General features: G+C 39.5%; 1 protein-coding gene across 2 annotated transcripts in view; it reads left to right on the top strand.

Annotated features, from left to right (window-relative positions):
• LOC140480611 (raftlin-like) overlaps positions 1–9,743 on the top strand; it is a 111,673-nt gene extending 101,930 nt beyond the window's left edge. For both annotated transcript variants that reach the window (XM_072575709.1, XM_072575708.1), the window contains 3 exons: positions 2,376–2,479; positions 4,980–5,061; positions 8,711–9,743. In XM_072575709.1, coding sequence (XP_072431810.1) covers positions 2,376–2,479; positions 4,980–5,061; positions 8,711–9,328 — 804 coding nt within the window. In that variant the 3' untranslated portion in view covers positions 9,329–9,743. The remainder of the gene's footprint in view (positions 1–2,375; positions 2,480–4,979; positions 5,062–8,710) is intronic.
• Positions 9,744–13,371: the final 3,628 nt, after the last annotated feature.

Below are 13,371 nucleotides of genomic sequence, written 5' to 3'. Positions count from 1 at the left end.
TCTTTTACCCCTTGGAATACTGTAACCTCATCAACTATAGTCCCACACAAGTACAAATGTTTACTGTCTGATTTAGCATATGGGTGCAGTTCCAACAAAACTTGGGAATCTTGACATTGTCCAGATCAAAGCAACCTGTTTGATTGGCACCATATCCACAAACATTCAGTCCTCCACCACCAAGGTTCAGTAGCAGCAGTGTGTACTATCTACAAGATGCACTGCAGAAATTCATCAAGGATCCTTAGACAGCACCTTCCAAACCCATAACCACTGCTGGCTGGCAGGAAAGGCAAAGGCAGCAGATACATGGGAATACCACTATCAGCAAGTTCTGCTCAAGTGACTCACCATCTTGGCTTGGAAAGATATCATTATTCTTTTAGTGTTGCTGGGTCAAATCCGTCCCTCGTGGCATCATGGGTGTATGGACACTAATTGAATCACAGCAGTTCATGAATTGTTCGCCACCACTAGAAATTGTCAAAAAGAGGAACTTTATCCTCACAACAGTAAACAATATATGACCTCCTTAGATGTATTAATTGTGTAAATCTTAAATTATCACTATTTCTATCTCACTCATATTTAATAGTTTTGTCACTTTAAATATTTCTCACACAAAGTTGACATTTCACTGTCAGTTCACCACCACTTTCTCCAGCACAATGAAGGATAGGAAATGAATATTGATCAAGCCAGCAATGTCCACATTCCTTGAATGAAGGCACCTTGTTACAAATTTCATCTGAGCTGTTAACAATAGGATAAAGCTCATATGTGATCTGAAGAAACGTACTTCTAAGATATTGTGACAAGAACCTGATTCTTAAAAGTGCCATTAATACCTATTACTTGAAGAAACAACAGGACCCATTTTTGCTCCCTGCAGGGCAAATAGGAATTATCATGTTTGAAATAATAGCAGTCTTGTACTCATTCTAGGGTGGTACAGTGGTTCAGTAGTTAGTACTGCTGTTTCACAGTGCCAGGGACCTGGATTCAATTCCAGCCTATGTGCTGGAGAATTTCACATTGTTCTGTGCCGACGTGGGTTTCCTCCGGGTGCTCCGGGTTTCTCTCAAAGATGTGCAGGTTAGGTGGATTGGCCATGTTAAATTGCCTATAGTGTCCAGGGATGTGCAGGGTAGGTGGATTAGCCATGGGAAATGCAGGGTTACAGGGATGAGGTGGGTTTGGGTGGGATGCTCTTTGGAAAGTTGGTATGAACTTGATGGACCAAATGGCCTGCTTCCACTCGGTAGGGATCTTATATCTCTGGAGAGGAGATCTCAGAGAGAAATATGACAGTATCAGTATTTTGATAAAAACACAGAATTAGCAGCTTTGAGATGCTGATAGATTATGACTGCCATAAATTCAAGTTAATCCAACATTATATTTAATTTCTTTGGTATTTAGACGTTTTCAAACCTGTAAAACTACGTACTGGAAAGAAATTGGCATGACTCTAATTATTAAGCAGCAACAATTTATTTTGTGGAAATTGAATCCTGAAATACAGTTGACAGATAGAGAAGAGCACATCATGTTAAATTGATACTTTTTTAATAATTTAGAATCATTCACTCTGATTTAAATTCCCCAAAGTGCTACAAGTATTGTTTTACAACAGAATATCATTTGAACTGAGGGGCCAGCTCACAAGGGGTAAGTGAAATGTCAACTTTGTGTGAGAAATATTTAAAGTGACAAAACTATTAAATATGAGTGAGATAGAAATAGTGATAATTTAAGATTTACACAATTAATACGTTTAAGGAGGTTATATATTGTTTACTGTTGTGAGGATAAAGCTCCTCTTGTTGACAATTTCTAGTAAAAGAATCAGTTTGAAAATAAAATCGAAATTCTATTTGATCCTTATGTTGACTCTTTAACAAGGTGATTCAATAGGAAGAATCTTATGCCCAGGTTTTCAGGGCTCAAGTGCCCTGAGAATAGTTGGTCTACAGCTGAGTGTGACAGAGAGACAGAATCTACCTCCAAGACCTCTATCTGTGACACTTCTTGCTAATCACAAACAGCTCAAAAAAAAGCAGCCCAGTGCTAACTCTCAGTTCAGTTTTCCCTCTGTCACTGAGAAGATCTCTACTCTGCTCCATATTTGTACTCCTCATGGTAACGTAGTTCATTATAGCAGCTCAGCTGAGTGCGAGATTGAGTTTGTCATCCAACACTCACTGAAACCATTGTATAGCAATTTTAAAAAAAGGCAATAGGCAACCTGTAGGAAAGGTAATGAAAAGAACAGGATAAAGTAAACCAACTTTTCAGCATGAAATGATATTGTCATCAATGGCCAAAATTAACGTGATTATCATTAACAGCTTGCTTTTTATTTATTTCTTTAGGGAGATAAGGTGAAAACAGATTATGTTCCTTTGCTGAATTCTCTGGCTGCATATGGCTGGCAGTTAACCTGTGTGCTTCCTACTCCTATAATGAAAAGAGACAGGTACGACATTTCATGGCATCTCAAGAGAAATTTCACCTTGGATGGGTATGCAAGGGCTATGAAAGGGCTATAAAAATCAATTTTTCTTGATATTTACTTGGCTAGCTGCTTGATAACTTTTGTTTGGCTATTTTGCTTGAGTGATTTCACTATTACTTTCACTATTTTAATATTCAATCTGATGGTAATCAAATGAAAAAATGGTCCAGCACAAAATCCCATCTGTGAAGCATGATCAAAGTGTGCACCTTTCATAAATTGCCACAAACATTCTAGTCTCGTCCAGAAAGTGATGATAATTACCAGTTGTTGCTCCTTCTGCTATTTTTTGGGAGTGAAAGAAGCAATGCCAGTGAAATTCACTTCAGTCTGGTGTCATTTACATTTGCACTAACCATAACTGTCTAGCTATGTTTGCAGATTGGCCACACCTCCCAAGTTTCTCTTAAGAGTACTGTCCGTACTTTTGTTTAGGGATCTGGAAGATTTAAGACTGGATTGAATGTAATGAGAATCCCTCCTTGTTCCACTGTGATGATGTCTTGAGGCCTCGGTGGGGAGTAAAGTAAGATCTTGTAGGAGAAAGACCTAAGTACACGTTTTCCTGTAGGTTTTTAAAGTTATAAAGTAACACACAAAGTCTATTCTTATAAATTGTACATACAGAACAACTTCGATTATCTGAACGAGACGGGCAGGGAGTATTTTGTTCGGACAACTGAGAGTTTGGATAACAGATTGTTCAAATAATGGGTAGTGCTTTTACAGGGCCTTGAGATCTTGTTTGGATAATCTGAAATTAGGATAATTGATGTTCAGGTAATCGAGGTTGTTCTGGAGTTTTGGAGATGCAGTAAACTGCATTTTGCTTACTCAACAAGACCCAGCTCATTAGACCCTTGTACAGACTAGAGCATGTAAAATACTAACAAACTTAGATATTTAGGAAACAGCATGCACAACATGATTTCAACCCTGAAGGTGTCACAGTCAGTTAAGGTCACTTTACCTTTATCTCTTTTGAAAACATCACAACAAAATGCAGTGGGAATTTGTATCAAACTACAGCTGTATAAATGCTGGTTAGACCAAGCTTGGAGGAAGGTGTGATTCGGAAATGCCAGTGTTGGACTGGGGTGTACAAAGGTAAAAACCTATTATAGTCCAACAGGTTTAATTGGAAGCACTAGCTTTCAGAGCACTGTTCCTTCATCAGGTGGTTGTGGAGTGTACAATCATCTGATGAAGGAGCAGCGCTCTGAAATCTAGTGCTTCCAATTAAACCTGTTGGACTATAGCCTGGTGTTGTGTGATTTTTAACTTTGGAGGAAGGTAAGCAGTTTTGGGCATTAGACCTCAGGAAGGATAGATTTGGCCTTGGAGAAAGAACAGTGTAGTTTGCTAAAATGAGGCCTGGACTCCAAGGGTTAAATAAGAAAGACAGAATACACAAAATAAGGTTATGTTCCTTATGGTTTACAGGTGAAGGAGTCATTTGATTCAGGTTTTCAGAATTTTAAGGGAATTGATAGGATAGATAAACTGTTTCACTGTTTGTGGAGCCTAAAGGCTGCACCACAATTTTCAGATATGGCCTTGGACATCATGCTATGGGTTGTATAGATCGGCAAGGAGATATTTTTTCTCCTCTGAACAGATAGAGAAAGGAACCCCAGAGAATAAATAGAAATGATTGGAAGTGTGAGAGAAAATCCGTAACAAGAGTATGATTCCTCACTCCTGCAAGAAGTTTAGTGATCTCAATAGAGCAATAAAAGATAACTGGCGTTCCACATTGCAATCTAAATTCCCTCACGCTTTCACCAGTCTTGGTGACTATTTTGCTATATTCTCATCTGCCTCTATTGTTTATTGCTGAAAACAATTTGTGTGATGTTTTTCAATTAAGGGGTGATTTCCATAGTAATCCTTCCAGTAGAGTGTATTACAGTGAAGGAAATACAGCAGGCGTCTGTAGAAGTTGTAGCGTTTAGGCACTGTGGGACATTCACTCTGTCTCCTGATACCACTAGCATTGTGGTCATTGATCTCACACGGTGGGATTTAATTCAGAAAAAATACTTCTACATAGTGGTCACAAAAGCAGAAGAATATTACAGATGGCCAGAGTTGTAGCTCTTTCGGCCAAAATAAATTAATCAAGTGAAGTGTATCCAACTGGGGAATAAGATGCCTGCACTGGATCCTTTCCATTCATTACTATTTTGGCTCAAGGTTATGCTACATAGGCCCAATGTTACTTTCTGCCAGGCCATTCTGGGGAATAGAGGTAGAAAGGAATTTACAGATATGAGGAAAATCTCCACCTGCAACAGATTTATAAAGAATTTGTACAGTACAGGATCAGAGGTTATGTATACTTGTAACTGATGACAAATGGCTTCCAAATACATTTAATCTGTGGTTGATAGGTTTGGTTAGACGATATGAAAAGAGAATAAACAAAAAAGACTCATGTCTAACCTTCTGTGTTTTTCAGTGAAGGGAATCTTGCTACAAAACAGATTGTTTTCCTCCAGAGACCCTCACTACCCCACAAAGAAAAGAAAAAGGAATCAAAGGTAAATGGCCTTACATTCCTCTCTTTGTTTTCCTTGGCATCAAGTGTAACTTCACAAAGGATTTTCACAGCTGTATCATTGTATGTTAAACTATTTTAAAATATTAGCCTCAACCTGTTTGTCCAGCATAGTTTTTCAATCAAGTTTCACACTCCCACATTGTTGAAGTGAGTCCACATGAGAACGATCAAATTCTAATTGACTTGCATTTAAAGGGCCACTGTTTTCTCTACTCAGAGGATGAACTGCAGCAGCATGTAGTCAATGGGATAACTTTATACAAAAGCAGTGACATGTTTCTCTGAATCCTCCCCTTAAAGGGCTGAAATTGTAGATGTCCATCAAACATATACTTACTTTGAGTGCACTGCTCCCAACTTTTGCTTTTCATTGTCCCCTATCTCCTTTATTGTCATCAATCACTTTTCCCTCTTGTTACTGCTGTCTATTCTCTTTTCTCAGTATATCTATCAATGATCATATTTCTCTTGAGTATCATCTTAGGGGAAATGGAACATAATGAAGGAGATAAGGAAGGGGTAAAAGTTGGGTTGTGAGCATTAATTTGTGGTGGATGGCTTAGCTGAAGAATTTGTTCCTTAAAGTGAAAAAGCTGATCAGAGAGTTACTCAATGTTATCCATTTTATACTCCCCTGATCCCTTTATTTGCTGCATGATGCGATATACTCTTAAATACTTTTGCAGATTTTAAAATTTTGTTGATTGTTATCATGTTTTTGATCAAGTGCAGGAAATATTTCTTGAGGTTACTATTTATAAGTGTGCTTTCTAAAAAAAAAGTTCTGATTTTGCTTTCGGTAATGAACAGTGGAGATCCTGTTCATAATTTATATCTCTCCCTGGAACTTTTAGATATATCTTTCATACACCCGACCTGCATTCTTCTGCTCTAAGATGGCAGGCAAATAATTCTAAGATGAGAGTCAAATTTATGGCAAAGTCAGTTTTAAAGGGATAGAATGTGCGACAGATTTGAACTCCTTCCACCTGCACAAGGACTTGTGTTTGATATAAATATGGTGCCGTAGCAGCCCAGCTATCCTCCATCCTACAGGGTAAAAACAATGACTGCAGATGCTGAAAACCAAATATTGGATTGGTGGTGCTGGAAGAGCACAGCAGTTCAGGCCGCATCCAACGAGCAGCGAAATCGACGTTTCGGGTTTATTCCTGATGAAGGGCTCTTGCCCGAAACGTCGATTTTGCTGCTCGTTGGATGCTGCCTGAACTGCTGTGCTCTTCCAGCACCACTAATCCAGTATCCTCCATCCTACGTCAGTACAGCATTAAAGGAAACAGAGCTTTAATCAAATGTCCTGTAGGAAAACAAAATCAGAGAAAACTGACTGGTATATATGAAAAGTACCACTTGAACTTAATTGAACAAATGGTGTTAAGCATTCTGTGTTTCTTCTGCTCAAGCTGTTATTAGTTATAGTATTGTCAAAAGTAAATTGAGCATGCAGTTAAGCATGTGGTGGACTGTTCAGAAATATTTAAATTGGATCTGTTTGAAATGCTTGTGTTCACTGACTTTAGAAAGTTACACATTCTTTAACAATGACCATGCAAAAAAAATGCTACCTTGCTCTCTTGTGGTCACACACTATTTAGGGTTGCTTCATAGCTGGCTTCATAGGGAATGTATAACTGCCGGCATCCCGAAAGGGAGTGCAGGACTTTCCAGAGGTTCCTGCTCAAAAACCAGTTTTCAGTTTATGATATTGATAAGGGTGATAGCTCCTTGGAGAGTACACCAATTCCCTGCCCATGACACCATGGGCGATCCAGCTGTGCAGGAGGGGAGAAGGAAGAGTGCAAAGGTGGTACTGATAAGACTGATAGGAGATTAAGTTAGGGGAACAGCAGACATTTCTGAGACCCTCAACGTGACTCCAGGTTAGTCTGGGGCCTCCCTGGTTCATAGGTCAAGGATGTCACTGAATAACTGCAGGACTTTCCTCTGGGGGAGTGAACAGTCAGAGAACACCTCTGGGACACCCGGACCAACCAGCCCAACCACCCCGTAGCTCAACATTTCAACTCCCCCTCCCACTCCACCAAGGACATGCAGGTCCTTGGACTCCTCCATCGCCAGACCATAGCAACACGACGGTTGGAGGAAGAGCACCTCATCTTCCGCCTAGGAACCCTCCAACCACATGGGATGAACTCAGATTTCTCCAGTTTCCTCATTTCCCCTCCCCCCACCTTGTCTCAGTCAAATCCCTCGAACTCAGCACCACCTTCCTAACCTGCAATCTTCTTCCCGACCTCTCCGCCCCCACACCACTCCGGCCTATCACCCTCACCTTGACCTCCTTCCACCTATCGCATTTCCAACGCCCGTCCCCCAAGTCCCTCCTCCCTACCTTTTATCTTAGCCTGCTGGACACACTTTCCTCATTCCTGAAGATGGGCTTATGCCCGAAACATTGATCCTCCTGTTCCTTGGATGCTGCCTGACCTGCTGCGCTTTTCCAGCAACACATTTTCAGCTCTGATCTCCAGCATCTGCAGTCCTCACTTTCTCCAGTCAGAGGTTGTTGTCCACTTTGGCCCTAATAACATAGGAAGGGGATAGCATCTTAGACTTTGAATTTAGGGAACTAGGTAGAAAATTAGCAAGGCAGACCTCTAAAGTAGTACACTCCGCTTTACTCCGAGTGCACCACATGCAAGTGGATAGGATCGGTGAATGTGTGGTTGCAGAGATGGTGCAGGAGGGAAGGCTTTAGATCCCTGGGATATCTTTCCTTTAATGTGATGCCCTTAGTTGTACACACTGCTCCAGCTGGGGTCTTATATCAGCTCATAATCACCTCCCTGTTCTTGTACTCCATAGCCAAATTAGTAAAGCCAAAGACACTGTCTCTTTTATTGTCTGCTTTCTCCACTTATCCTGCCACTTTCAATGATTTGTACACATATACACCCAGATCCCTCTGCTCCTGTACCCCCTTTGGAATTGTAGCTCCTATATTATGGTGCTTTTCAATGTTCTCCTTACCAAAGAGCATCATCTCACATTCCTCTGCATTGAACCTCAGCTGGCACCTATCTGCCTACTCCACCAACTTGTCAATGTCCTTTTGAAGTTCCACACTGTCATCCTTACAGTTTACAATTCTTCCAAGTCTTTTGTCATCTGCAAACTTTGAAATTGTACCCTACACACTGAGATCCAGGTCAATAATGTATAAGGTCGAGGGGAGATCTGATAGAAGTTTTCAAAATCATGTGGTGTCTGGAAAGAGTGGACAGGGAGAAATTGTTGCCACCCTCAAAAAAGGTCAAAAACGAGAGTTTTTCAAGTGTTTAGCAGAAGAAGCAAACATGTGGTGAGAAAAAAAGCTTATTCAGACAGTGAGAGATCCCGGTTTGGAATGTGAAAGTGGAGGCAGGTTCAATTGAGGCATTCAGTGGGGCAGGTGATGATTATTTAAATAGATAGAATGTGTGGGTAATGGGGAAAAAGCATGAGAGAGTGTTCAGAGAACTAACGCAGACATGAGCGGCCTCCTTCTCAACCGTAATAATTTCAGTGATTGTGTGAAATGGAGCTTGGAAACTAAACTGCAGACAACGCTGACATTAACTGAACACTGTTTTCTCCCTTGCCTCCAGAAAAAATCAATAAAAGATGACAAATCAAGCAAGCAAGAAAAAAATTGCCTGAAAGATAAAAATGTCAAAGTTACTGTACAAGTAAAGAACTCCACAGGAGGTTCTAATGAAAATGAAAAGCAAGAACAAAGTGTTGCAAAGAATGGTGACAAAGAAAGTGCTGAAAATGGAAAATCCTTGAAAACAGACGGGAACGAAAAGGAATGCACCCCTGAAGCTAAAGCAGGCCGAGAGTCTGCTTGTGTGACAAATACTGAAAGTGAGAAATGTATAGCAATGGGTGACGATATTGGTATATCAGAAAATATAGTCAAGGAGGCCAGTGACAACAATGATATTGTTGATAAGAAAGATGAACAGGAAGCATGTGAGGATAAATGTCAAGATGGTAAGATTAATGCAAGTGAGGGAGAGGCCAACGTAGCAAAAATAATTGCTCAAGTTAACTGTGAATGTGTTGACACCAGTCAGCAGGTTAGCAACATGCCAGCTTCTGAGAAGGCAACCAAGACCCCAGAGGAAACAGGTCTCTCCAACGCAGAAATAACTAAGAAGGTCACTGAGGAACATGAGGACAACACTCCGGTACAAGTTGATGATGGTACAGTCACTGAATAAAGCAAAATTCAAGTTTGATAAATCTAGGCAAAAGTCAAAAGGAAATGGTCCTGTGTTTTTCCCTACGGAGTATTCTTGCCAGCCAGATTTTAATATACTTTTTAATGTCAATATTGTACCACACATCGTGCATGAGGTCTCTCGCTCTCTCTCTCTCTCTCTCTCTCTGTCAGACACTCACATTTTGCAATTGAAGCAAAAGCAGATATTGTAAGCTGACATGTTGCTTTTTTTAGTGATTCTGCAAATCATGGGCATGACTTACTAAAATTACTAATATGTTGAAATGTGCTGGAGATAAAATACCTTTTGTGTTGTTTCAAGTGAGGTAGTAACCTTGGAGGAGTTAATGTAATATCAAATACAACATTTTTATACAAAAATAAATTACTTTTGTTTAATTTTTTTTACAAAATATTGAATTCCACTGTCATTTCATGTTGTTCTTCTAAATAAAGAATTTTCTTCGATAGGAATGTAATTTCAATGTTTGTATTTCAGGATGAATATGATTTCAGTCTGTGCTGAGTTAAATAAACCAGTGTTAGGATCGGAGAAGATGCTGTAAAACCTCAGAACGCTCTGCTGGGCTGTCATCAGGGCCCCTTAGCAGCAGTAGTATTTAGGTATTGTGGTCAACTCAAACTCTTTATTACTGAATAGATTGGTGCTCTCACTGGCTATCCTCACAATGAAAGACAAGCCCCAATAGCAAAGTACTGATAATCTATGCTGCCTATGAAATTTTTATTTTTATTCATTCACATGATGTGGGCATCACTGGCTAGACCAATATTAATTGCCTTTCTCTAATTGCCCAGAGGGCAGGTAAGAGTCAACCCTTATTGTCATGGGTCTGGAGTCACATATAGGCCAGAGCAGGTAAGGACAAAAGATTTATTTCACCAAATTCGTTAGGGACACTTAAGCAACTGCTGGACATGCACATGGACAGCAGTGAACTGAAGGGTGCGTAGGTTAGGTTATTTTATTTTACATTAGGATTAATCCTCGGCACAACACTGTGGGCTGAAGGGCCTGTTCTGTGCTGTACTTTTCTATGTTCTATGTTCTAACTGGCATTAGTGAACCAGATGGGGTTTTATGACAATCAGCAGTGGTTACATGGTTGCCATTTGGCTCGTTTTTCCACTCCAGACATTTTTTCATTGAACTCAAATTTCCTATCTGCCCTTTGAACCCATGCCTCGAGAGCATTAACCTGAGCTTCTAGATTATGAGTATGGCTTTGCCTGATTTCCCTGATTTCTCCCTGATTTCTGCCTTCAAAAACTATCTTCAATGGAAAGTAGTAGACACTTAAATTTTTTATAGTTTTCATACATTTGACTAGAGTACCTTTTTTCTAATCCTTCCACTTAGTTCATTGTTATTTCTCAAAATGCCTTCATAAACAGCAATCCTGCAAAGGATGATTTAATGTTCAACCAGCTGCTGTGCTGATCTCTTCTCAAATATATTATCTTTTCAAATTATGTGTAATTTTCTTGGTAATCATTCTGTGATAATTATTTCCAAATAAGCTGTCGATCAGTAATCCTTTTGTCTCAATGAAAGTTGTTTGCAATGCCTCTGATAACAGTGACACTTAGCATTTTCATGAGCAGTTTGCAGGCTTCTTTTTAAAGATGGAACTTTATTCAAGAAACATTTTTGTAGCCTGAAGGCTGGTTTCTTCATGAAAAATTCATATATAGTCAAAATAATCAGGTTAAATACATACAAGCATGTGACTTATCATATAGGAACAAAGATTTAGCAGGTAACAGGGAAGTGGTGATCAGGATATTAAATGAAGGGTAATATTGAATATAAATAAATGAAATACTGAATAAATCACCATTCCTATAGGAGATAATATATCCACCATTTATGTATTCTATTGAGGACCAGAACCATATATAAGGAATAAGGCTACTTCAATACTATCCTATCCTACTATTTAGGAGAATGAATGGTGATGATAAATGGTGATTGTAACAAGGTCAGCCAGTTGGATCTCATAGGATATGAGTTTCCTGATTGGGGTTGTTAAACTGGTCCAATCAGGGAGCCCTGGCTGACAGGTGCAAACAGGCATGTCGAGGGTTCTGTTCACTCCAGGGGTTGGCTCTGAGCTAGCTGGGTCAGTGTCTTGTACTATGCACGCATAATTGAAGGGTGACTTGCTGACAGGATCCCAGCCTTCATGGAGTTATTTCAGTAATCAATTCTGAAATTGTGGATTACATAAGGGATTTTCTGAACTTGGAAAAAATATTAATTCTTCCTGTTTATCATGGTTTGGGTCTTGTGTTGCTGTTGTACAGCTGGTGCAGAGGGCTTCTGATCAGTCTTAGTGTGTGCTTCGGTATTCTTTCAACTTCATGGTTTGTATATGTGTGTGACCTGGATGCCACATAGGCACGAATAGATTTGTTGAAGGAATAAATGTAGCAAATATAGATTCACAACTGATCACCAACAGGAAGTCTAAAAAGGATGTGCGATCTGAGAATGAATATTCATTATTACTTACTGTAAGTAAAGTACTGTGGATGCTGAAAATATGAAATAAAAACAGAATGTGTTAGAAAATTCAGCTAGCCTGGCAGCATTTGTGGAGAGAGAACAGAGTTAACTTTTCAATAAGATAAGACACTTCTTTGGACTAGCTGACTTTCCAAGTTTAACTCTCAAGAACTCTTGAAAGGCTTTCCATGGTTGATTTCAGGATGTTTTGTAATCAATAAAATGTTGGCAATTAGGAAAATTCCAAAGATATTAAATCACTAGTAATATCTGCAAAGTTCTTTATTAATGACATTAATAATTGTGTCTTGGAGTAATCCAACTCAGTAGCAATGATATGGGAAGACCAGGAAGATAATATCATCAGTTTAATGTGCTGATATCATGATAATGGATTATCCTTCTTCAACTGAATTAACTAGTCATGATACCAGGGGTAGGGAGATGGTGATACAGTATTGATGTCATTAGATGGTTAATACTCGAGTCAAGTTCAAATCACACCACAGAAGCTGATGGACTTTAAATTCAAATGGTAAACATTTTTTTTAAGAAGGAGATTGTAAGAGCAACCTTCATTGAAGCAGAGGAGTTTGTTCAAGCAAATCCAACGGTTTATTACAAGCAGTTACCAGTAAATGCAAGGAGGGAAAGGACATGCAGGAATGCCGGACACACTCTCATGAACACACATTACAGCTTTTTACACACAGAAATAAATAATTTCTCATAGAATCCAGTGTGGAAACAGGCGTTTTGATCCAACAAGTCCACACCGGCCCTCCGAACAGAATCCCACCCAGACCCATCCCCCTACCATATCCCAGCGACCCTGCATCTCCCGTGGATAATGCAGTTAACCTACACATCCCTGGACACAATGGGCAATTTAGCAGCTTTTTCCAGGAATCATCAACAGTTTGTCTTCACCCCCCTGTCTAGTGTGGTCATTCCCTTGGGCACATCACGTGCTACTTAATCAGAGTTTGATAATTTAATCAGTGTTTGATAATTTAATCAGCTATCTACTTTGTCTGCTCTTCCTGTCTTATCGTCCTGTCTAACCTCGTAAACCAGCTATCTAACAGTCAGGTTTCATGGTCCTGTGGTCTAACTGAAATATCACAGAAGTGTCGGCCATTTCAACATAGTCAATATACCTCATTGCTCTACCTGAATAAACCTTGCTTAAGCATTATCAGTCAACTATTTAATGTCTGTTCTACTATACTTGTGTGTGTATGGGAGATTCTTCCCTTTCGGAAATAGATATAGTTCTGAAGGGAGAGAAAGCAGGAACTGGATACTAAATAGGATGATTAGTCATAATCATACTGAACGACAAAGCAATATCTAAGGGCCAAATGCCTATTTCTGCTTCTGTTTTCAACATTTATATGAAAGAAAAGAGTGGGAACTATGACACGTATACATGGTAACTTGAAGCAAAATTCACCATTCTTAAAGTAAAATCCAAACTTTTCAAGACCTGGAGCATCTCTGTTCCATTT

This window comes from Chiloscyllium punctatum, chromosome 8 (assembly GCF_047496795.1).
Source record: "Chiloscyllium punctatum isolate Juve2018m chromosome 8, sChiPun1.3, whole genome shotgun sequence".
Lineage (NCBI taxonomy): Eukaryota > Metazoa > Chordata > Chondrichthyes > Orectolobiformes > Hemiscylliidae > Chiloscyllium > Chiloscyllium punctatum.
Note: the sequence above shows the minus strand (reverse complement) of the source record. Positions and strands in the feature narration are given on the sequence as shown.